Below are 26,754 nucleotides of genomic sequence, written 5' to 3' on the forward strand. Positions count from 1 at the left end.
CACACACACACATATTTGTAAATGTGTTTTTGAAATGTCTTATGTAACTTGTGAGATAATCTGACTCTACATTTGAAAATATAGAACCTTTACTGCAACATCTCTTTTCTCATTTTCCTCCTTCTTTTTCTTCTTCCTCTTTCACTTCTTTGTTTTATGTTTGCGTTTGCTTACTTTGTTTTTGAGACAGATGTCTTATTGGCTGGCCCTGAACTTCTTATTCTCTTGCCTCTACTCCCCTAGTTGAGGACCTATAGGCATGTCCATTATATCTGGCTTTCTATGATTTTCTGTTAAATAGTACATTGTATTTTGTTTCAGTAAAATGTAGGTATAAATAGTATAATTAGGATGAGAAAGTTAGTGAAATTGCACTTGAGGAAGAAAAAATGAAAAATTAGTGAGATTGCTAACCTCCTATCAAAGCAGCCTAGATACTGAGGTAAATACAGTAAGAGAGAGAGAGGGGGTTGCGGGGGGAGGGAGAGAGAAAATAACTTGTTTAGTCTCCCTCACATGTATTTAGATTTAGGAAGATGTTCACTGGACTTAGGGCTGAATCGTTCCTAAAGGTTTTTTGCTTGTTTAGTTTTTAAGGACATAAAGTTAATTAGATAGGGACCCAGGGGGGTTGATCTGGGAAGAGTTGGGGGTATGTGAATATGATCAAAGCAGATTGTATTAAGCTTAAAACTCTCAAAGAACTAATATCAAATGTAAAATAATAATAAAAATACCTCTGCTATGAATGAGACTTTGCTATCTGAATCTATGTTGTACATATAGGAACATCTGATCACCCTTATAAACTTTATTAAGAATCAAGAAAAATAAATATTAAACTCCAAGTGTCAAGGATGCTATTAAAACACCCTTCATTGATACCTATTCTTTGGCAATTAAATATTTTATGATGATTTAGATAATTTTAGAATACTTAGGGTTGACAGATGGGAGAAACACTAGGAAAGAAATCCTTGAACAATATCCAGAGTAACAGATGTGACTAGATCAGAAAAATTCTCACCAGGTGGACAGACTCTAGATTAAAAGCAAAATGCAGTCATTAGAAATATTTATGAAAAAGAATTGTCTGCATCAATATCTGAAGTCTTAAAAATACAAAGACAGCAAAACGTTTAAGAAAATAAAAACAATTACATTTTGTGTGTGTAACAAATGAGTTAATAACCCAGTTTCCTGGCTTTTCTTTGTGTTCATATTCAGTGTGGGTATCACTCATACAGACTAGTCCCTAATGTAAAGCTTGCTTCATGAACTTGTTCATGTTGATTTGTGTCTACCATGCTCCACTTGCCCTGATTTCACAAGCCAGTCTCATTCTCATTAAAAATTCAAGTGCCAGTTTTTTTCTGCAGCTTCTTGGGGCACATGTGCTCCTTTTCCTTTGGGCACCATTGCTCTTTTAAAATTAAATTAAATTTCTTGTAGTTTTATTATTTTTTGCCTTGTGATACACATGTTAGCATACTTGTTTTATCTCTGCCACTTTTGTAAGCACATAGAAATTGTTTTATGCAATGTTTAGATTTGGTTTGAGGGCTGAGTGATATCATTGTGGGCCTTTAAAGCGCTTCTCTCTCTCTCTCTCTCTCTCTCTCTCTCTCTCTCTCTCTCTCTCTCTCTCTCTCTCTCTCTCTTTTAATTTAGTGCTTATTAGATAATAGATTTGCATATATTGCTAGAATTTATGGTTTGTGGATTGGTTTTATGAGCACTTTCAGTACACAGCAGTAACGAGGCCACGGCCTGATGATCCCTGTTATTTGGCAACCGTGGGTAGTTAGGGGTTCTATAGACTGGGTCCTGTGGCGTGTGTTACTGAGTAAGCTCTGAAACATTTACGTAGTTTAAAAACGTGTACTGTGAAACAAGTGAACATTTTTGTTGGTACAGATGGTTTTTGATAGATCATTATATCTAAAAGAAACAGCATTTCATATGCTAAAAACTCATTCAATCTCAGGTACAGATGTCTTAATAAGAATTGTCAATTTTAGGCAAGAAGAATGTTAAAGTTAGTTAATGAAAGTTGAATTCTTTTGCTTGTCATTTCAAAAATTCTTTCCAGCCCATTCTGTGCAAAGGTAGATTAGCTTTCTGGATGGTCCCTCCCCGAGTCAGGTGCTTTTTCACATCTCGTTCACATTTAACAATATCCTTGTTATTCATTTGCTTCCATGTTTCGAGAGGGAAGATGTCTGGGTGATACTTCTTAAGGCCAGTCACTCTGTATAGTCCTCTTAAGTAGTAAGTATTTGAAGGTTGGGAAGTAAGGGATGGGGAGGAAGGACATGGCCCGGGGACTTTATTTAATTTTAGAAACATATATTTTTATTCAGATGGAGATACCATTCTTCTTGCTTGACTAATGTCAAGCAAGTTACCCCAGGTTTTCTGCTGTAATATTTTAAAATTTATTCTTGAATTAAGCCAGACTTACCCATGGTTTTATGAATGGGAGGCTGCTTTTTGTTATATTTTAAAATCCATTTTTTATGTTGTATGAGTGTTTGATATACATACACACACACACACACACACACACACACACACACACACACACACCATGGCTCCAGCCATTCTTCCCACCCCTTTCTTGAATGTAGAGATCATTATTATCTATTGTGTTCAGTATTGAATTTTAGTAGTTCTGTGTTAAAAGAGGGAAAATATTCAAGAAGAGTACTTAATCATCAGAATAACAATTTAATTATAGACAGTGATCATGAGATTTTATAATTAACTGTTTTGGCTAAGTGGTATATATTATATATCATGATATAAATACACACATGTGTATGTGTGTGTGTATATATATATACTCATGTTTCATAGTTGTACCATTTTATATTCTTAGAGTGTACAGATACACAAATACATGCACACACACACACACACACACACACACACACACCCCTACACACTTTGATAGGCAACAGCTGAGCCATATCATCGAGCTTTTTTTTCTTTTGAGACAGGATCTCACTACCCAATCAGGCTATGAGTGTTTGAACTTAAGAGCCTTCTTCAGCTCATTGAGCCCTTTTCAGCTCAGCCTTCTAGCTGGGATGCAAACTTGTGCTATCATGTTTAATGAATGTATGTTTTTTTTTAATGGAAATGTTTTATCAAAAATTTATTTATAAAACAATTTATGTCCTTAGGAAGCTAATTCCTTGGTTGATTGATTATAATATGTATGATTAAGTAGTTAAGATTAGTTTCATTTTTCCTTTAAGAAGGCAGTTTTTATAGAGTTGAATTCAGAGTGAGTTGCATCTATAACTTCTCTCTCCTTTATTAGAAACCTGAATACCCAGAACCTTTTGTCCTTTGATAATCAAATTAGTGATCCCCTCCTCCACTTCTTTGAGATGGTTTCTGTTGTTACTCAGGCTGACCCTCATATCAGTGATCATTCTTCCCCAGCCTTTGCAGTGGCTCAGCTCAGACTTCAGCTGATGAGAAACTCGAACAATCAGGTAACTTGCAAGTAAAATGAACTTTTCAGTGTTAAAACCTTGAGATCTTAATTGAGAAAATCAGAAGGGCCCCAAAAGTTGCCATTTTGTGTGTGTGTGTGTGTGTGTGTGTGTGTGTGTGTGTGTGTGTGTGTGTGTGTGTGTGTGTGTGAAGGCACAGCTCTAGAGAGGTAGAAGATAACTTGTGTAGGTTGGTTCTCTCTTTCCTTTATGTAGGTCCTGGGTAGTGAACTTAGGTCTTTAGGGTAGCGGCAAGTACCTTTTATTTTTCTGATCCAGGAGGAGTAGGCATTTTAAACCAGCATTGTGGAGGATTCTGATATAGGCTAACTATATTTTGAGTACTATTTTAAGCATGATACAGGAGTATGATTACAAACTAAAAATGTTTACTTTTAAGTCCTCTAGTATTTGCTGATGAATTTGTGTGTCAAGCACTCTTTTGGGGAAGACATTATAAAAGTTTTCATTTTTATAATCAACTTATTATAGTATATGTAGGTAAGACAGCTTTGTATAGTAAGGTAGCTATAGTTTACTAACATTTTGTTCTATAACAAAATTAAGAAACATGGGAAAAATCCATTAACGTATGGAGTAGGTAAATTTATCTTTCCCTCTCTACCCCTCCCTTCCTCCCTCCCTCCCTCCCTCCCTCTCTCTCTCTCTCTCTCTCTCTCTCTCTCTCTCTCTCTGAGATATGGTCCCACCATATAGTACTGGCTGGTCTAGAATACATCAGGATGACATAACTCATAGAAATCTGCCTGTCTCTGCTGTCTTGTGTATTGGAACTAAACATGTACACCATCACTCTTGGCTAGTGTCTCCATTTCAGCTGGCCCTGTGGCATGAATAATACAGTAATCTTCTCTATTCAGTCAACATGTAATATTGTATACCAATAAAAATAGTCCATCTATAGACTGTGACATGGAGCCATGAATGATTTGCTGATGTATTGTCTTTTTCTCTGCATTAACGTATATATTTCTTACTCCTACAGTCTGTTTAGTGTTGCTAGAGCCTGCATTTTGTCAGCATTAACATGAAAACTTTTATATTAAATAAAAATTTCTATTTATGAAAATTATTGTCTATAACTCTAAAGGGAAAGTAATTTCTTTGTAAAGTTATTGCTCTGTCTTGTGCTGTTACTTGTTTTCACTGGAAAACTTGGTAGATAGGCTTTGCAGTCTGCCCTGGGAGTGCCTCTCAGGAAGTGACACATTGTTTTCATGGGAGCAGGGTGAGGACAATGACCTTGCTCCCAGACAGCCGCAGCCTGCTCTAATCTTAGTGATGCTTCAGGGTTTGATAGTGGTAGTCTTGATATTGGTGGCAGTGACATGAGTGACAGCTCCTTTTACCACCTGCTGGTGGAAGTACAAAGCTGTCATGTTTGAAAGCCAAGAATACAGCTTACTGGGGCCTGTAAAAGTTGTGTGTCAAGAATGGTAGAGACACTTTCATTTATCTTCACTTTATGAGAAAGGGGACCATATCATAGTTTACGGAACTCTGCTCAGTTGTAAAAACGAGTATTCCGTAGGCAGCAATAGCTTTTGTATTAGTAGCAAGCCCACTCTTTCTTTCTAATCACGATACTACTCTTTCCAATTATGTTCAATTACTTTAATATTCTACTAGTTATTGTACTTTTTATAGTACAGTGTCAACTTATATTTTAAATATATCTAGCCAGTGAGCTAGAGATTCTTTCATTATTTGAATGGTTTTTGAAGAAAGGCCAGTTTGGAATTAATTTTCCTTTGATAACTCTAACCCACAATACTATCTGTTTCTCTAGGAGCCAAATATCTTTGAGTATTTTAAATCTTTTTAAAAATGATTTGTCATTACATATGTATGTACATGTGTGTGCTTTTGTGTGTGTGTGTGTGTGTGTGTGTGTGTGTGTGAGTGAATGCCACATGTATGCTGGAGTAAGTGGAATTCATTGGACCTGGAGTTACAGGAAGTTGTGAGCTTTTTGATGTGCAGAATGAGTCCTTTGGAAGAATAAAAAATGTTCTTAACCACTGAACTGTGTGCCTTTAATAGTATTTCCTAACAATACTATATTTTAAAAAAAATCTTAATTTAGAATATTATGTTTTTGATCCAGATGTGGTGACTTAGCTTTTAATTCTAGTACTTAGGAGATAAGAGGTAGAGGTAGATTGACCTTTGTGAGTTCAAGGTTAGCTTGGCCTACATAGTGAGTCCCAGGACAGTCAGAGCTACATAGTGAGACCCTATCTAGAAACAACAACAATTTTATACAGACACTAACAAATAATGAGGATATGTATATGATGAATTGGATCAATTTTCAATATGACTTTATGAATTGTTTGGGTAAAAACAATGGATAACTTTTATTTTCTATTATATATATGTTGTTATATTGTTATTGTATGTTATTTTATTTTATTTTGAGAAAGGGTTTTAAGTAGTCCATGCTAGCCTCAAACTCTGTATTTAGCCAAGAATGATCCTCCCGCCCTCAGCTGTGTGCTGGGCTTTCAGGCATGCTCCATCACACGTAAAACCAAGTGTGATGCTGGAATGCAGGGCTTTGTAAAGAATAGATAGAATAAGGCCTTGGTAAATATGTGTGTGTGTGTGTTTACATAAAAATATGTCTATGTGTGTATACGTATATATAAAACTATTCAAAAAGATGCCTTGGTGGAAAGACGCATTCAACTAACTATGGTATATAAAGTAGATAATTCAGAAAAATCAATTGTGAAATTTCAGTTTAGATGTCTGGCCTTTGATCCCAACATTTAGAAGACAGAAATATACATCTCTCTCAGCTTAAGGCCATCAGGTTTGCAGGGTTAATTATGTACCAGCCAGGATTAGTGAGATTCTGTTTCAAAATCAAAACTAAAACCCCCAAATCCCATCGGTCTAAATGTTTTCTGGTAATGAAAACATTTATGAATAACATTCCTTTTACTTTATTGAATTTTCCTCATTCAGATTCTTAGTTTTGCCTTGTTACCCATGTACTTTTACAGTGCATAATTAAATAGTTGCAGTTTGCAGGATAATCTGGTTTCTTGTGGTTTCCCTTGTGGCTGTGGTTCATTCTTCACTTTCTTAACACCAGCTGTCTTTTAGTCAGTAAAACCTGTTGATTGTGACTGTCACTGCTCATCCCAGCTGTTGACTTTGCCGGGCAGCTGCCATCTCAGTGGCCCTGGCCAGCCAGTTCTGAGCATATCACACTCTTACCAGGGTGCTGGGGTTCTGGAGGCTTGTTCTTATTTGCTTCCGTGCTCCTTCTGTCCACAGTAACTCCCTAAACAACTTTCCCCACGAGGTTAAATTTCTTCTAAACAGCAGCTTCCTCCTTCCCTCCCTCCTTCCCTCCCTCTCTCCTTCCCTCCCTCCTTCCCTCCCTCCCTCCCTCCCTCCTTCCCTCCCTCCCTCCCTTCTTTCCTCCCTCCCTCCCTCCTTCTCTCCCTCCTTCCCTCCCTCCCTCCCTCCCTCCTTCCCTCCCTCCCTCCCTCTCTCCTTCCCTCCCTCCCTCCCTTCCTTTTCTTTCTTTTTTTCCTGTGGAATATGTTGTAGTAGTTTTCCTCAGTAGTATGTTGTTATGATTTTAGTAAATTCAATATAATTGTTTTTTCTTCAGGCTCCTAAAATATTACGTGTCTTTTATCATGTTTACGTAGTCTGCCTCCTCTTTGTATTTTCACATTTTTTAAGATAGCTCAAAAATTCTACAATCTGAAACTTTTTGGACAGGACATGGGGAATATTCTACACTTGACCTAATGTGATGTTTTCAGTTCAAATGCAGGCATAGTAAAATATTCTATAAATTACCTTATAATTACATATGTGTATATGAAATAGATGAAACTCGTACTTAGAACTAGACGTATCTTTAAATTATGTCAGTAAATAGATACAGGCATTCCAGAATACTACAGGAATCTGAGAAGCAATGCTTGAGGTATACTTTGATCTTTGATTCTTACATTCCTGTGGCTCATGACTTTTTTTCTGTAAGTCTACATCTCCACCAAAATGCTTGTGCATGGCAAAAATTTACAGGCCAATTGAATTATACAACCTAAATCTATAACCACAAAATGTAATAAAATTAAAAAATGTTGTTGACCTTGAAAAATAGCCTCAAGATTACTGTGTGTAATAAAATCTAGTAACTGCTTTCTTAAATTTTACTTTTATTCTTGAGTACGATTTTAAAAAATATTTTTATTTAGAGTATGTACATGCACACATGCTCAAATACCAAGCTATATGTTTGGAGTTCAGAGGGCAACGTTGTGGAATTATTTCTCCTACCTTTGTGTGAGTTCCAGGAATCGAACTCTTGTTGCCAGCCTTACCTGCCTAGCTGGAGAAGTCTGACTTTTAAACCTGGAGAAATGAGTTGTTACTGTAGTTTTTATTTTTAATCTTGAGATAGAAAAATCTGACCACTTATGTGACTATGACTAACATTGTGAAATATAGAGCATAGCTTTTGAAAATTCATAATTGTGAGGAATTAAACTTCTCCATAGGTTTGAACATCTTTTCTGTGGAGTACTAAATTTTCTAGATTGGCAAACAAAACAAAAAAGATGATACAAATTTCTGAACTTTATGCAACTCATGGTTGGAGTAGCAGACTCAACTAACTGTAGATGTTAATATCTATGTCTGAAAGCACAGATTGGAAACACATGGATATAAAAGTAGAATTGTGAAAAGCAGTCCATACCTAGTTCCCCCCTCCTCTATTGCATTTGCAAAAAGTTTTCATTATACAAGGAAAAATTAGCAAGAATTCTCTTGGGGGTAAAATTACTAGGGAAAAAACAAAAACAAAAACCAAACCATCAAAGCAAAAGACATTCCAAGGAAAACATCCCAAGGTTTTGCGTGAGGTGTAGACAGGTACAGGTTTGTTTGTTGTAAGTCAGTAGATGTAACTGATTCCCAATGAACAAATAGCAGCCTACAGGGTAAAGTTACAATGTTTGCTGTTCCCCTAATTCAGAAGGCAGAATGCTTGAAAACTATTAGGCTAACAAGGCAGAAATTAGCTTCTATACTAAAGTCTTTAGAATGCTTATAAACCTCATGATTAAAAATACTAAAAGCACAGTAAAGGGTTTTCATAACACAAACTCTAAAATCATCTAGATTTTTAAATTAAGATTTTATAAATCTAGGTGTTAGTATTTTAATTTAGGCTTGGAAGTCCAAGTACAAAATTCATTAAAAGTTGTAATCAATATGTTAGGATATATTGTAGGCCAAATGTATTTATTGAGCGAAAAAAATTCTTAACACCATTAAATCTTAATTTTAGGTTTCAAAAATAAGTTTTATTTGATTATGCTGCAATTTCTCAAACTGCAGCATTTTTCAAATTTCATAAAGCAGAAGGAAAGTGGGCCTTTGCCAAGTTTTGACACTCTAGTATTATAATCAGAAGTGAGTCAGTTTAACTTCCCAGAAACCTTAGTGATTTCAAGCTCCTGTATCACACTCCTTTCCCCAGGGACTAGGCTAGTCAGTAAAGTTGATTAGACGAATCTCACTCTCGTATAAAAAGTGATATATATTGAGTTGTTTAACACAAGCCTTTAAATTTAAAAGGTATGTTACTTCATTTAGTGAATATAATATTTAAAATACAGAATAATTATTGCCATATTGCCAAGCTATTCAGTTACATATAGCAGGTATTTACCTATTTTAAATAAGTTGTTGCTAAGTTTTGATATTACTATGCATTGCCAGATTATTATAACAAGTAAGAAATTCTTGTTTGCTATGAAAATAGCAATCTATAATTACAACCTATAATTACAATTAGTAATCATTTTCTAACAAGAATTGAGGATTTAAGAGAAAAATGCTTAAGTTACATGTAGGTGGAACAGAAATGTGACAAAATTTATCACATTTAATCTCCTGGAGACTGGAAAACAGATCTGCTGTATTTTGAAGGCTGGGAAGAAACGTTGTATAAATTTTACCTAAGTTGCTATGTATCCAAAATTAGAAACATCTGTCTGTGTTAGGCTTTTCTATAGGGACAGAAATGGTTCTCTTCTTCTGCTCAGTTTTCCCATTTGTATGGTTAAAGTTTTGTATAGAAAATAGTAGAGTTAAAGTGAAAAATTACTTTATCACAGCTTTTTAAGACCAGTACTTTCTTTTAACCTAGGACATTTGGAGTAGAATCAGACAAAACGCGGAAGGAGGAATAAGGCCTGGGTTACTTTCTCACTTTCTTCCCTCCCTTTATTGTTGGTTCATTTCTGTTACCCTTGTAATAGAATTCAAACTCTTTTCTTTTTATAGTAAACTTGAGTTTTAAAGTTTCCTTATTTTGGTGTGCATATACAGGATTTATTTATTCTTTGACTCATGGTTTTGAAATTCTAATATTGTCTATGTTTCCTACATTCAGAAGAGAGGACAAGGTTTATATATAGCTCATTATTTTGCTGTTAGAATATTCTAACAAGTCGGTCGTCATATCAGTGACATAACAGTCGTCCAGAAAATCTTGCTTTGATTTTTTTTGAGCCTATAATTTTTTGTGTTAAATATTTTATGCAACTTGTCATCATATAAATATATCTGTAGTTTGTGGCTTAGAAATAATAGACTTCATACATTGTTTTTAAAAACGTAGATGCCTGTGTCAGTTACATTTTAAAGTTATACACTGTTTTAAGGCTACGTATTTATTCTTTAGAAAATATGACTTACATGGATATCTTCTGGTGGACATAATACTGACAAAATATACACATGATAGTACTTTTTAACAAACTGCCATGCAACAAATACATTAAATAATGAAGAAATTGAGTATATATGACCTAATCTAATTGACATTCACATTGAAAATTTACAACATAATCAATACCTAGAATGTTTTTTCTTACATTTGGCAGTAATTCATTTTTACAATTTAAATTTAAAACTTTTCTGAATGTATTTGGTGAAGCTGAGACTTCTCTCTAGTCTGTGACAACCTGAGGTACTAAACATTTCTCTCTTATTTCACTGTCTTCATAGGTCACCTTTTTGTTTCTTTTAGGATCTATCCATGAGTTGTGTATTACAGCATTATTAGGTATGGGATCAGCTTCAACTATGGAAACAACTCGCTTTTTCATCTTACTTTTTAAGACCTTTTGGAATTTTTGTCTGGTGAATGCATACAAGAGAGGGTGGAATATAGTTGTTCCATAAGCCATGACTAGAAAACACAATCTTAATTTTACTAAAAGGTCACTTGGTCCTAAACATAAAATGGTGGTATTTAAAACAGAAATTGGTGTCCAACAAAGAAGAAATGTAGAAATAATCAATAAGGACATTTTGAAGACTCTTTTCTGCCTTTCGCGTCGTTCTCGGTGGCGTTTCACGGCTCGCCGAAGGGCAATTATTACAGAAACTGAAGTTCTCACACCAAATACGACATTCCTCCCACCACTGCTTTGTGACATGTCTGTGGTCTCATGTGTGGCTAGAGAGATTGTCTTTTTCTTCCGGACTTTCTTCTTCTGTCCTGTTGAGAATCTAGTGCCTATCCGGATATTAAGAGCCTGGAGTATCTTGGTGTATGTGATCAACATCACAATGACTGTGAAGAAGAAGATGGGAATCTGAACTAGGAGGTGATAGTACATCCCGAGCTCAGTATAGTACTCACTTGTACTGACACACAGCAATGTCTTGTTTTCCCATGTATTTCCACTTTGAAGACTGAAAAAATTTACTTCAATGAAGGGAATCAGGAATGAGAAGAAAGAAAAAATCCAAATGGATGTCATTAGCATTACAGCTCTGCCCATTGTCAGAATTCGGTTTGCAGGTTTTACAGAGATGTCATATCTGTCCAGAGTAATAGCAAAAACGTTGATTGCTGTCGAAACACTTGCAAAGGAAACACAAGCTTCATGGAAACAGCAGATGAGAGCAGTGTTACTCTCCAGTGAGAGCAGAAGGATCACTATAGTTAGAGGAATACATCCCACACAAATGATTACATCAAGTACATGGAGATTCATTGTGATAATGTTACTGACAGAGTTGATTAAGTTGGATTTCATGCAGTAAAGTACCAATACAGTAAGGTTGCTACCAAGTCCCAGCACAATTTCTAACATGAGAAATCCAGTGAGAGACACTTGAAAGCTTAATGGGTATGACAGTGGTTGGTACATATTGGCGTCGATGTCATCAATGTCATCTCGCACCGTGACGTTTGATTCAGACTGCATGTTGATTTCCAGAACAGGAGAAAAACACATTCTTTTGGAGCAGTTGGTGTTTCCCCTAGAAAATAAAATAGAATATTTGATATTTGGCAGTTTAAGGGATACGTAAGACATGCTGTTCTTTGTAAACAACAAAATATCTTTTTATCATGTTCTTAGTTTGAATTTTTCTTTTTGTAAACTGCTGATACAAAATGTAGAATTGAGAAACATCGGGGCTGCATTGATTTTGGTGTAAAGGGAAATTGTTCTATTTTTGAAGAAATAACCATATGGGGATTGTCCCTTTGTAGTGCAGATTACTATCTGAATGGCAAGGTTTACTTCATTGGGAATAACTGAAGTGTTCATTTTTCAAGGAAAGAACTCCTGAACAAGAAGATTTCTCTACGTGCAAAACTAATTCTCGTCCAATGCTTTAAGATTTCATTTAAAACACTGTTGTGAGTAGATGGAATGCAAATGCTATCTTAATGTGCTCTAGCATGATTAGTGTAGGTTTAATTATTCCCGTGAGATTTTTAAATGAAGGGAGGGACAAGTGTTCCTTTGGAAGGATAATGCCACACAGCACAAATTTGTCTCCACCGTCTTATCACTATTCTACCAACACTAGCTGATTCTCTAAGACGCCAACAGTGTGGACTTTGGGTTATTTCCCAAACAAGGAGGCAAATGACAAGCATTTTGTATGTCACGATAAATATGCCCACTACATTTTACAATAGACTTACAGAAATATGGGGGAAAAGGAGACATTATGCTAAAGTAAAAAGCCACAAGCTTAGTAAAAAGTAGTCATATGGCTTATTTATCGGTGACCACACCCTCTTGGGTGTTGTAGAAAGAGGAAGTTGAAATTTCATATGCATTAAGAAGTAGATGCTTTTGAAGTGGTTTTAAAGTCTGTATTCAGTTCTTTTGCTTAAGTAATTTGTGGGGTAGAAAAATGAAATTAAAAAAATATTCTGAAGTCCATTTTTGAGGAAGCTTTTAAGTTACTCATTACTTGTAAAATAATTTGGTTCACATCAGCTAGTGAATAATCTTGAAGAAAAGTTCTAAAATAAACCGTTTTGACTAATTCATGCAAATATGTATTTTAGGAGTTTAGAGTCATTTATAAATATGATATTTGATTTTCTGTCCTGAAATGTCTTCAGTGAGGTTATTCAGCTTAAATGTATGATTTCATACATCCAAGCATGAAATTTCATACATTTCAGGTATAACATTTGAACAGCAAAATACTTCATTTTAAAGTATAAAAACTAATGGTTTTCAGAATTCACAGTGACATTTAAATAGATGTTGCTTCGACAACCTTATGCATGTCATTAATATTTCTGAAACATGACAACATTAATTTCATTTTAGTTGAAATGGATGTTACCAGGCACACATTTATCATATAAAACGGATCAGCTTACTGAAATCCCATAATCTCATAAACAGGAGAAATTTTAGGATAACTAAATTTTCTGACCTGGCAGACTGAACATCAGGTCTTTGTTTTGTCACACCACGTTTATAATTAAATAAAGCACACTTGTCAAGTACAACAGCAATGATAGAAAACATACGTAGTTTCCCTGGGCTCCATGCATCTCTGACCTACCTGTTTGCCGTTGCTTTATGGGCCTTTTGGCTCACCATGGTAGTTTTCCACAAATTGATACATGATGTCATTGACAATTTTGACATGGATTTTTTTTCCTGGTAACAGTGGAGTAGCTGTGTTTTATTTCATGTCTTGTAGAAATTCATTCATTTGCTATTTGAGCACTTCACTTGAATGAATTGTGAGTTTTAGTTGGCTGATGGATTTCTAAAGAACAGCACATAATTTTCAGGCAAATGAAACTTCATCAAATGATAGAAATTGCATTTTCTTTTTGAAGAAATATAAGATTGTGTCTCTCTTTTTCCAGAGTAGGTGGAAATAGAATAGGAAACGTTTCTAGCTTCTAAATGCATTTAGACATCCATTTGTTTTCCGTCTGTTTCTGCAGCGGTTCTCAGTACTTTCAAATGATTTCTTGATCACATAATTTGCTTTATATTATAAATCCCGTACATGCTCTTTTGGTAAAAACCATCTGCTATTTAATTTGGTTTGTTCTCATTAGAAGAGGATGCATAATTGGTCATAAAGCTCAGATGGAAAACTCTATTAGTCATACCAATTGATATGAATATCTAAATTGTGCAGAAAACATTTGCTAAAGCTTCATTTTGCTTGCTGGTAGGTACATCATGGCATTCTCCTTTCTGAAGTTTTTGCTCCACTGTTTCGTGCAGAATCAATAGTGTCCACAATTCTGCTATTTTAAAGTGTGAGATCTTCCTTCTAAAACGCTCACCAGCTGGTCTCCAGGCCTTTACAGGTCTATTTTTTTCTTTTCGTGGTTATTCTATGTAGCATCGTCTTGGGATGCTGTCAGCTTGCTCCGTTCCAGCACAGCTAATCTGAGGCTTTAACTCCTTAGTGTCTTACAATCATGTGTTACAAGAATACCTAGTAGTTTATGGTTCAGAGAGCTAGGGAGCCTCTCAATCAGTTGCATTCTTCAAATTGTCAGTTGTGTATACTGAATTAGTTGTGGGCCCTTGTGAAAAAGGCAAAAAATGATTAAGGAATAGGTATCTTAATAGTTCTGAATTAATTACAAGTTACTTTGGTTAAAGAAAATTAAGCCATGTAACATTTGTTCTAAAAACAAGCATATTGTATAGCTTTAGGCATAGCTATAGTCAGAAAATGAAGTTTCTTCAAATAAAATCTTTTTTAAATTAAAAATGGCATTATGTTACCTTGTTGAGCAGCAGAATGAGCACTGAAATATATCCATGAAGAAGACTGTAATTTTAAAGTAATTTCTCTTTTCTTTTAGAAGGGAATCTTGAATGTTCAGAGATTATGAACAGTTAGTATTCAGTAAACATACTGCCATTTCCCTCTTGGTAATAAATTTAACATTTCCCGCATGCTGGGAAATATTGCAGCTTGCTTAATTATTAGCACATAGTTTGAACTTTAACGCATTAAAACAGGTTTCATGATAAGACACCATAAATTTCTTTTGATGAATTGCTCATGTGGGTGAGATGTAAATGGTAGTAAAAAATCTTAACTGCATATTAAATAATTTTCAGCAAGCATGCACAATATAATGTTAATGTAAAACAGCCAAAGAGTAAACTGGCTCCTTATAAGAAATACAAATGTTATTTTAGCTGTGAGAAATGACATTAAGATTATTTGGCATATTTGAAGAGATTTAAGAGCTAATGTTTTTGGAGTTCATTATCGTAAGCAGAACAAAATGTTTTTTGATTTAACAGTGTACCCTAAAAATTACATTTAAAATACATCAGGTCTTAAATCAATTTAAAAATTACATATTTACCAATAAGTGGAGGAAAACAATCAAACCCTTAAAAATTGAGGTTAAAAATTCCTAAGTAATTTTACCCCACTGTGCTGTTTGAAAAGCAGCTATAATACTATAATAAGGAACACATCTTACCTCTGCTACAGATTTGACCCGTTCCTGATGGAGTTGAAGCATTTCCAGTTTTGATTGATTCATTTTGTTCATTTGAAAGTGCCGGGCTGGGGGAAGAGGGTCATAAAAACCTCTTCCAAACGACCTTAATGAAAACGTATCTGTACTGTGCCATTGTTTCAGCCGCCCTGCTAATGTACAGAATGTGTAGTGCTGCTTCGGGGCTGCAGTCTCACTCTTCCTACTGTGCAGTCAATAAGCATTTGAAAATACGTAATGAAAGTAATTTAGCATACTGACGGCTTCTTGTCTCCAGAGACAGCCTTCAGATCCAGGCTTTCTGCAAAGGAAGAGCACTGCTCTGGAGAGGGAAGCCTGCTCCAGCAGCTTTTGCAGAGTGACAGCCTACCTTGTCGCTTCTCCCCACTGCAGAGAGATGCAGTGCATTCACTAATTTTGATTGGCCAGTTGTATTGGCTTAAACTGCTTCATATGTATGGCAGGGGTGTCCCCCCCAACAGCTTTATATAAGGATGCTGTTTTAAAAGCCTAAGTTTTTAAACTGGTTGTTTGTTGCTCTTAAATAGAATATGAGTAAATTAGTCTTTTAAAAATGTGTATTTGGTTCTGGCTCGTTGATTCCCAATGCCAGACATTAAGAAAATAGTTTTTTCTTTTTTTGTTGTGTTTCTGTTTTTGTTTTGCGTATGTGTGTGTCGGGGGTTACATCGCACAAACAATATACTTTTAAGTCTGGATAACTGGACTGTGTTAGGAGCTGTGTGTGTGCTTTGGGTTCTTTGTTCTCCCGATAGAAAGCCCTGCATCTTCACAGTGAACCAGGCTTGGTTTCGGAGAGTTTGTTTGTATCCATGTCATTTCTTTGTGTTCTAGGTTGTGACCATCTTCCCGACACTCACTGACCTCGATGCTCATTCACTTAGACATTCCTCATGTCACTCATTCGTCTACGTTACTGATCACATTGACTTAAGGTTGATTATGTCACAAAACCGTTGTAAACATTCCATTGCTTGCATAATGGTAGAGCATAACTATGAGTAGTTTGTTTCACTGTGGGCATGTGGTCTTAGTCCACACCTGTGCTGGTGTTTTTATGTATATGTGTGTACTGACCATTTGCTATTAATATTTTATCTCACTGGGCTTTTTCTGTTTTTAACATGGGCACATTTTTTGGTAGATTGATCTTTCTTAAATATTGTATATGGTATTGCTAATCCTGCTGGCAAATATATGTGGTAAAGAAAAATGTATGTATTCTTATAGGCTATAAAGCTAAACTATTTTATGATGGTTGTTAAAAATAACAAATGAGTGATATACAAATAAAATAACCATTAATTTAAAATTAAATTTCTATCAGTTGTTAGCAATTTTATTAACTTTAAATACATTTCTACTATTGTTGGTGGGGCGCATATCTTTTTAGGTAGGAATATATGTAGTAACCAGATTATTTTTTAAATTTAATTTCTGTGTGTATGTGTGTGAATCTGCCATGGTGCATATGTCATGATCAGAGGACACCTTGCAAGAATTGTTTTTTTCTTCCCACCACTTGGATTCTGGGGCAGGAACTCAGACCATTTTCTTGATGTTTGCTATTGGGACTCAATGAGCCAGAACCAAATATGCATTTTTAAAGACTAATTATCCATTGAGCCAAAGAGGAACATGATGCTGATGACTGTATCATTAGAGTATTAATCATCACTTATTTCCAGGATTAGGAATAATGTTGAGTTTTCAAAATGTTGTACCCTAGTTTTTAAAAAATTTGTCACTAGAATTACCTTTTATAATTTTAAAAAGTAATATGCACTTTTATCTTTTATGGCTAGTGTTGAAGTTTTATTGGGGAAATAGCTGATGAGTACATGGGTTTGAATTGCATTCTTGAGAAATTTTGGACATTTTTTCAAATCACAAAAATGGACATTTTGTTGTGATTTGAAAAAATACTGCATAGCTTTGTGTTGTAAGGTAATGCTAAAAATGAAAATGTTGGGCTACTTATTATTCATGCATTTTCCAAGTTATAGGAAAGGATCTTGCTAGAATGACAAGTGTTAAAGACATATGATACAAAATGTTATTTTTAAACTTAAAAACTACAGTCAGAGAGAATATTTTACCATCATTTAATTGACAATTATGATTGGGATATGGAAATTATTAACATCATAATCTATATAGTGTTCTGTTAGAGAGTTAAGTGTTTGCTTAGTTTTATTGTCAAAATATCTTGATCAAGTTGTAGAAATAAAGGCAAAAAGAAATCTATTGATTTCCCAAGTGTGGGTATGTTGTATCAGTTTGTTAGAGCCCTGGGAACCTAGTTTTTGAGCTAGTGGGCCTGTCTTTTTGGAAAATAATGAAAGTTTATGATTTTAACACCCTTTGATCTAAGTTCACTCACTACTTTTTATCTATACAATTTCTTTTTTAATTTAAGCAACAATATAGCTGTTGTTGAAGGATAATTCTGTGATCCTAATTGAGATGACTTTTCTAAATTAATACACGCAGGGTATTTTGAAAAACTATATCTGAATTTTCTGTAAGTAGTAATTGTAGCAAAAAAGCTCAAGTCTGGATATTTCTCTGTATTCCCTGTGTAACTGAGCTATTATTAAAGATATATGACAAACCAAAAATAGCAGTTTTTAAAATACAATATTTAGTGTAATATTTTTGCTTTATTAAATTGACAAATGAGTTATTACTTGTATGTTACTAAAATTTTCACAAGGCAATTAAAAAATCCTCTAGTTTTAACTAATAATGTAATAAAAATAATAAATAGATTAAGAATTGGATTAAAAAACTGGGTCATGGTACACTACTTTAATCTCAGCACACAGGAATTGAAGGCAGGTGGATCTCTGAGTTTGAGGCCAGCCTGGTCTATAAAGTGAATTCCAGCACAGCTAGGGCTACACAGAGAAACCCTGTCTGGAGAAAAAATAGATAACATTTTTATGAAAAAATACATATGTTAGAATTTATGATGATTCTGTTTCCATGGTAACAGTGTTTTCATACTTGTGCACTTAATGCAAGTATTCAGATATGATTAATTTTGAAAAATGCAGCTGGTGATTTAAATAAAATTTTGTTACAAAATAATTTCATAGGTTGATTTTTTTTCTGTATAAGCTGGAAATATAATTTACTTTTTTCAATAATAACTGGGCAGCATATGTGAATATAATCCTGAAATACAGTTCAAAGTTTTTTTTTAGAAGTTATATTTTCCCTCTTAGTTATAAATATTTTTATTGTATATCTGTTTTAATTCCTAAAAGTTTGTTGCCAGTTCTGATACTATACTTTTGATGAGTTTATAGATAAAAAATTCAATTTATGAAATACTTTAATTCACTGTATTCAAAAATATTTGGGAATAAAGTGTAAATGTAAAGGTAATTTCCAACTGTGGAATCACCCTTTCATCTTCAGAAAGAGTGCTTTTCCAAAGTATACTTAACATGGTTAACTGTTTATGACACTGGAACTCAGGGAAGTAATTTTCATTTGATTTTTCAACTTTAAATTTCTTATACAACAAATACTTGGTCAGGAAAATAAAAATGGACTATCCTTTGAGACATCAGTCCAGGACTGAAAGAATACTTAATACTTTGATTCATTTTCTATAAGAGAGCAGCTGAAAACCAATTTTATGGGAAAATGGCATAGTTCAGAACTGTGTTCTTATAATAGGCAGTAAACCTATTCCTTATCCTTCCATACCTGACCGAAATGAAGGAGTTTTATATATATATAATTTTGTTTATAATTAATTAATCAATCAATTAATTAATTATGCATACAGTTTTCTGCTTGAATGTAGGCCAGAAGAGGGCACCAGATCTCTTTATAGATGGCTGTGAGTCATCTGTGGGTGCTGGGAATTGAACTCAGGACCTCTGGAAGAGCAGACAGTGCTCTTATCTGCTGAACCATCTCCAGCCCAAATTATATTATTTAATCCTTTTTTTTCTTTTATTCTTCTCTCATACATTATATCCTAATTGAAATTTCCCTCCAAGGTTCCCCCATCCCAAACTAACTCCTCTCTTTTGAGAGATAGGGAGGGAGGGCAAGGGAGGGAGAGACAGAGATAGAAACAGACAGACACAGATAGACACGAGATGGCTCAGTACTTGACTTGTTCTTCAGAGGATCTGAGGTGCCTTAATTCAGAGGACCTAGGCACCTTCATGGCAGCCAACAACTGTCTGTAACTCCAGTCCCAGGAAATCCAACATCTTTTTCTGGCCTTTGTGTGTATAACACTTGGTACAGACATACAGTCAGACAAAACTCCCATTCACATAAAAATTAATATATTAAAAAATACATAGTTACCAAGAAAACCTGTGTGTGCGGACTGAGCCATTTTTCTATTCCCTTTGATAATTTTAACCAGAGTTAAAAATAGATCTTTGTTGTTCCTTCATTGGAGTTTCTTTTCTGCTGCTTTATTTTGTTTGCATATCTTTGCCTACTGAAAGATATTATATAGACTCAAATTCATTTCCACCTGGAGGCTAAGTCAGTTTGAGCAAGTGGATTATGTATTTAACAGGTCTGTGTCAGGGTTTGTCTTCCCTGCTCTGTTGAATGACATGACTGAATGCTGCCTGTGACCCAGTTGTCTGGTTGGAAAGACTGTTAGTATACACTGCTTTTATCAGAAAGCTGCCACTCTCTGTGTAGAGAGGGTAGGGGAGTTCTATTATAGGTTGTCACTCTGCTCCTGAACATGCATTGTCCTCTTTGTATCATTGTAAGCATTTCCTAGTAATCCCGTGACAGATGTCCGCTTGCCTCTGCTTTCTTGTACCACATTAGGGATATTATTACTTCAGTGAAGTCAAGTTAGTATTTGGATTTTCGTTACAGAGAATTTGTAGAAAACTTGGGAAAAGGTGACAAGAGTATTAAATCATTAATCTCATGAGCATAGTGTGTTATTTTTCATGTGCTCATCTGTGGATTAGTTTATCAGTATTTTGTAGTTCTTTGCCTATACATCCTATACATATTTTGCTGGATTTGTACTTTATTATTACAGTTTTTAACGATATCAAAGCAATGCTTATTTCTTTTAAATCTAATTTCTTGTTGCTAGGGCACATGACAGTAGTCATATATGGTGTTTGTGGTCTTTGTGGTGAATGAAAATGGCCCCCATAGGCTAATAGGAAGTGACACTATTAAGAGGTGTGACCTTGTTGGAGTAGGTATGACCTTGGAGGAAGTCACTAGAGGTGGCCTTTGAGGTTTCAAATGCTCAAGCCTAGCCCAGTGTTGCTCTCTCTTCCTGTTGCCTGCTGGCCTGCTGGTCCAGATGAAGAACTCTCCAGCACTGGGTCTGTCTGTGTGTGCCATGCTTCTCACCATGATGATAGTGGACTAAACCTCTGAACTCTTAAGTCAGTACCATTTAAAAACATTTTATTTTACAAGAGTAGCTATGGTCTTGGTGTCCCTTCACAGCAATAGAAACCCCTAGCTAAAACAATCTTGTATAACTTTACTAAATTCTTCTGCTAATCTTAGAGCTTTTGAAACGAATTACATACTTCTTTGTATATAGACAGTAATCTCTGCTCATAGAGATGTTAAGTTTGCTTCTCCCCAAACATACGTATCATCTTTATTTATTTCTCAGTATCTCTGATATTAGATTGGATAGGAGTATATTTGGCTGAAGCAGTCTGTTATGAGTCTTGAGCATCCCCAAGTCTTCTTGCAGAATTTGACAAGCACACAAGCTCTGACTGCTCTTTATCTGGTCTCCTTCCCAGGGATGTTCTTCCTTAAGGGATGAAGTAATGACTGCAGACAAAGGACAGATAGATAGACTTGTTCTGCTTGTTCTGGAAACGATCCGTTTCCAACTTTGATGTTCTTCAGCTGTGATAGTTACCCTCATGATACAGAGCATCAAGCAAGAACCCTCGGGTAGAGCCATGTTGGGGCAAGGTGAAGGTCAGCAATACTGCGCTAAAACTAGGTTTTGTATCATGGATGTTAAAATCCTGTTTCTTAGACCCAGCATCATATACCTTCTTGCTTCTGTGAAACAGATAAGCATTGTGGCTCATATGTTGAATGAATACCATTTCAGGCCCTTGGCAAATTTGTGCAAGGACATGAAACTGACAAAGGCAAAGATTTCTGCCTAAGACAGGACAGAGCTTCTACAGGTTCCTTAGTGTTCTAAAGGCCTCTGAGGTACAGAAGCAAATCCTGTAAGGTAAGGGCAGTTGTAGAGAACAAGACTAAAAACTTCTTCCCTCCCTACTAATGCATTGTTTTTGAGCAGTGAAAGATGGAGTTTCTAAAGAAGCTGCTAGAATGGTGTTTTGGTTGTTGCTTATTCTCAGTGCTTGGAAGGAAGGAGAAATATTAGTTCATGAGTGAGGCAGCGCGATGCAGGGACAAAGGACAGTAGTGTAGCTATTGAATCAAGTGCTCCCAAGAGCCGCAGAACAGGTGGCAGCAGTAAGGGTACAGGCCTGAGTAGTTTGTTGAGTAATTACAATGGAATTTGGTGCAGCTGTTCTTGTTCCTTTATCTGAGGTTCCCTTCTTTCCTTTTACTCCAAATTTAGCTGCTTAGGTAAAAGCCAAGTGGGAGGAGCCTCCTGAAGTGGAAAGAATGCACTCATAGCTGAGGACAGAGGTGCCTGTCAAATCCTACAAGTTTTGTGAGGGAAAGTTCAGTAGGTTGCAAGTAAGGCAGAGACAGTGAGGTAGGCTAGAACTCTAGGAGAATATCCAGGGGCAAACCAGAGACGTCTGACCCTGAGGTAGGTTGGGGTAGAGGAGGCAGGGTATGGTTCCACCCTAGTGTGAGGAGCCAAAGGGGAAGAAAAACCTTCTCATCACTGCTCTCCCCTGCAAGCTTCCCACTCCTCATGCCTCTTGCAGGGAATAATGTAGTCCCAGAGGCTCTGGCTGTAGTTGCTTTGTTCAGTTTCTTTTTCTGTGATTTGCAGTGGGGAGGAACTGCTCAAATTCAAAGAAGCTGACTTGTGGGTGGAGCCTTTGGATCTACTCTTTGCTGTTTCTCTGGTCCCCTTTGCTAGATGGATATTTAATGCTCTGGTCTTGATGGTCTTACATTCGATTTTAAAGGTGACTCTCACATTTGTGGTTTGCTACATGCTAAGAGGGATTTAAACCCAATAGAAAGAAAAGAAATTGCAGCTTGTTAAAAAGCCTGGTAGCTGCTGGAGAGCTCAGGCTGTTTCCCAGTACAGCAGTGCCACCTGCCTGACCCAGTTACTAAGTGCACGCTCCCTCCTCCTTCCTTCTCTCCTTCCTTCTGTTCCCCACCCCATCTCCCCTTCTCAAAATTTTAATGCTGTACTTAGAATCTTACACATAGCAGGCAAGTGTTCTATCATTGAGCTATGAATTGTAAAACTCTCTTCCTTTATTTGTGAAGGTTGTATTATGTTGGTCACACTGGCTTGTAACTTCTAGCACTAAAGTTTCCCAAAGGTTTTGTCCTATTGTTAAGACTTGAATCAGGCAAGTCCATGGCAGGCAAGGACTCTAATAACCCTTCAAGTGCATGGCTTTTGAAATGTGCAAGTTGCCTACTGGTAGCTTTTGTTAGGATGAAGGACTTGAACCCCATATACCTTTTGGCTCTATGGCTTGATGTCCCTGTTTGACAGTAGGCTAACTTGAACTTCATGATTCACAAGCAGAAGTGACCAGTTGTACCTCATACTTAGATGAAAATAGTTTGTCCACAGATGTTTCTGGACTGACCTTCGTGTCAGTTTTAGTTTTGTATAAAGGGTAGGTGGGACAAAAGCGTGTCTTACTTTACTACATGAAATAAAGTCCATAGCTCAGATATACCGTCTGTTCACAGAAGTTCTGGTGAATACTTGGGCTGGATTCACCACTTCTCTGACTAAACTGAAGCTGATGCAGTTGTCCAGTGTTAGCGCTAGCTATTGGATATGAAGTGGGTATGGTTGTCTCAACCATTACTTTCTTGGATTATTCTTTTTAGTGTTTAAAACACTCTGCCTCCCAAATCCTGGCCTATTGCCAACAGACTAATCTTCAGGTCTGCCCTTTAGAAGACTGGCATATTAAATAATTTCCTTGGATCTTTAAGCTGTGCAAACAAGTTTCAGCTGTCAACAAGACAGTTTGGCTTATGAAACCTGCAGTTGGCGAATTTCTAATTCTCCCTGGGTCAGTTATTGCATTTGACATGGCAGCATAGCCACATGATGTAGTGGAAGCCACTATGTGTGACTCTTGGCAGTGAGACTTTTCAGTGTTTCTACTAGCTTCCACTTGTGAATGTGGATGCTGTTTGTTAGCCTTAGGACTGAATAGTCATCTGTCATCCTACAGCATCTGCATGTCCTTTACTTAGCTCTGTGAGCTGTTCAGGTGTGTTCACAGAGAGACAGAGTGGCTACCCTTCTCACAGTGCTTCAAGTGTTGACACACAGGTCAAAGTTGGTAGAAGGGATTCAAGATGACCTAATATCCTATCCCTCAGTGCCTGCTGTTTTCCTCCCTGAACCGTGTACTGTGGGAGATGCATTCATGGGTTCTGTAGTGACGCTTGTGAAGAAGAGCCTGCAGACTGTAGAATTGTTTCTGTATATGTATTCTCTATGATTCTTGTTAGCACACGCTCAGCTTTGAGAAAATCAATGAAAATGTTAGCCAAATAGTTTTTCCTGGTGTATGCTTTTGACGTTTCTGGGTTCTCAGCTGCCCATGTCCAGTGTGTCCTTTTAGCTGGCTTTTCTTTTTTTCTTTTTTTTTTTTTTTCTGAGAGTGTAGGCTGGTTGAAACTCTAACCCCTGCTGCCTGACAATTTTAAGAAAGGTTTGTGTTGTAGAGAGCTTTTCTCTTCTTTTTGTTGTTCAGGATGTGAGCTGTGTTCTTTTCATCCATCTGGAAGCTGGAACAACACCTGCTGGGATTTTGTTTGGCTTTGTGTGTAATCAGCAGATCCTAGAGTTGAGTTTTCTAACCCACTGATACTTATGTATCTTAACTTTACACAGGTCATCTTTAATCTCTCACAGTAGGTATTTTATAGTTCTCATGGATGTGAAGTTGGATCATTCTGGACTCATGCTTTTTGATATTACTCTAAAGAGTATTTGGCCTGTATCAGAAATGCATTATATTTTTAAAATGACCTTTTTCATTTATCGAAAACTCACCTGATTTTTTTCATTTAATCCATGAGCATGGGAAACTTAACAAATTGACTTTTGAATGTTAAACTAACCATACATTTTTGAGGCATGCACTGCTTTGTCATGATAGAAACCCTTTTTTTTTGAAATTTCACTTGATATTATTTTGAAAAAGCCTTTGCCTGTGTGTTCATGAGGAACTTTGGTCTGTAATTTTTCATTTATTTTAATGTTTTATCTAGTTTTAGAATTCGGAACTTATAAAATGAATTGGAAAAAAGTTCCCTTTTCTTTAATTATGACTTTGTAATTATTAGTTTCAATCCCTGCTTAAATATTTGATAAGTTATATATTGGGTAATGTTTATAAATTGAAATTATTTGGCAGATGATAGAGATTTTCAGTTGCTTCCTGTCATTGTCTTGGTGATATATATCTGTTATAATGTATTCATATTGTTTAATTCGTCAGTATTACCAGTATCCTTTAAGTATTTTCTTCTCATATTCTCATGCTTTTAAGAGCTGTATTGCCGTCATTGCTCTCACCCTATAGGCAGTTTATGTTTCATTAATTTCTGTTCCATTCATATTTCCTTCTTCCTATAGTGAGTGATGCTTTCACTAGCTTTAATTCTTTTGCTCATTAATATATTCTTAATAATGCATTACCTACTTCACATTTTGCAAGCTTTATTTTATATCACTTGTTTCAGTGGTTTTTTTTTCCTGATTTCCTTACTAGTTCATTGTCTAATTGGTTATTTCAAAGATATTTTTCAATTTTCAAATAATAAGTGATTTTATTATTATTGTTTTTTTTAATTTAATTCCATTGGGTCAAAGAGAATTTTTGGGTAATATCAGCTTTCAAAAATAAGCCTATCCTTGACAGGTGTGGTGGTGCATGTCTTCAATCCCAGCATTCATTATGAAGAGGCAAATGGATCTCTGTGAATTTGAGGCCATCCTGTTCTATATAGTGAGTTCAGGGACAGCCATGACTATGTAGAGAGACCCTGTCTCAGTAACAAACAAGCAATCAATGTGTTTCTTTAAAGGTTTAGATTGAGCACAGTTTTTGAGTAGATTTAGTTGTTTGGGCCTTAAGGCCCAGCCTTACTAATTCTCTTTTTGTACTTCTGTTAGCTTTTTATCGGACAGTTATTGTTGCGGTAAATATTAAAAAGGGCCTTGACCGGTTTCGGCATGGCACAGTTCCTCACTGCCCCCTGGTACTCTCTGACCTGGGCGGTCTCACATTAGTTCCTGCACCGGTGAACTATAATAGAACTAACATACATTTATCTCACAGTCCCTTAGAGGGTTGCTACCACACCAGGCCCACACATCCCAGGTCCGTGGAAGGCTTGGTTCGTCCTTCCACTGTTTCTTCTCTTGAACTCAGTTGAGTTGATGCATGAAGGAAAACACCATATAATAAACTCTGATCCAATTGATATGATATAATTTGCCCACATAGACAAATCAAATCATCCTGTACAAATCCATCCCTTTTAAAATATTCGTAATAACTTGTATCTATTACAGACACGCAGTCATCCTCCTCTTCTTCCATCTTACCTTCCCCTTGGCTTCTCCTCTCTTCCTCTTTCTAAAGCTTTGTTCCCACCTACCCTTCATTCTTGTCCAGTGACAGGCCTCTTGCCTGCCTACTTTTAATTTCAACCACAAGTTATTTTTAGTAAATGAAAGAGTTGTAAAGTCTCTAATTCTGACTGTAGATTTGTGGCTTCTTTTTTTTTTTTCTCCTCACTTTCCCCAGCTTTTGCTTTGCATGTTTTTACTCAGCACAGGAACATGTAAGGTTGTCATACAAAAGTCTTACCCCAGTAGTGATCCTGTGCCACTTTCAGGCTGTTCTGTGTTTTGCCTTGCTCACATTTAATGGGTTATATGTGTACCTTTAAAGTATTTTTTCCTAATCGCTTTTCTGCCCCTTTTAAAGTTTATTCAGATTTTTGTCTGAATTAGAATGTAAAGCAGTTATATTTAATGCAGTTTTCACATTATTAACTGTCTCTCCCTTCTTTATTCTATTTATACTATGTATCCTTATTTTTCTACTTGCCTGCCTTTTTTTGGTGGGGATTAAGCCATTTCTTTTAGCTTTTCATGTTAGATTCTCTACTAGAATACCACCTATATCTTTTAGTCTTCTCTGGTGATTGTTTCAGAATTTAGTGATATAGATACTTAAGTTA

The 26,754-nt window shown here is 35.9% G+C and overlaps 2 protein-coding genes and 1 pseudogene across 3 annotated transcripts in view; 1 reads left to right on the forward strand and 2 right to left on the reverse strand.

The window, feature by feature from the left end:
- LOC308419540 (actin, cytoplasmic 2-like) overlaps nucleotides 1-26,754 on the reverse strand; it is a 1,056,985-nt pseudogene that overhangs the window by 513,430 nt on the left and 516,801 nt on the right. The window lies entirely within an intron of this gene.
- The window catches only part of COG5 (component of oligomeric golgi complex 5), a 301,631-nt gene that overhangs the window by 54,670 nt on the left and 220,207 nt on the right, over nucleotides 1-26,754 (forward strand). The gene's annotated exons all lie outside the window — the stretch shown is intronic.
- GPR22 (G protein-coupled receptor 22) lies at nucleotides 10,523-15,419 on the reverse strand (the record flags this gene model as incomplete). Its single annotated transcript, XM_080915341.1, has 2 exons — nucleotides 15,312-15,419; nucleotides 10,523-11,846 (listed from the first exon to the last, which is right to left on the reverse strand). Coding segments are annotated over exons 1-2 (1,326 nt in total). The 5' UTR covers nucleotides 15,314-15,419.

The sequence above is a fragment of the Micromys minutus genome (assembly GCF_963924665.1).
Source record: "Micromys minutus genome assembly, chromosome: 1".
Taxonomy (NCBI): Eukaryota; Metazoa; Chordata; class Mammalia; order Rodentia; family Muridae; genus Micromys; species Micromys minutus.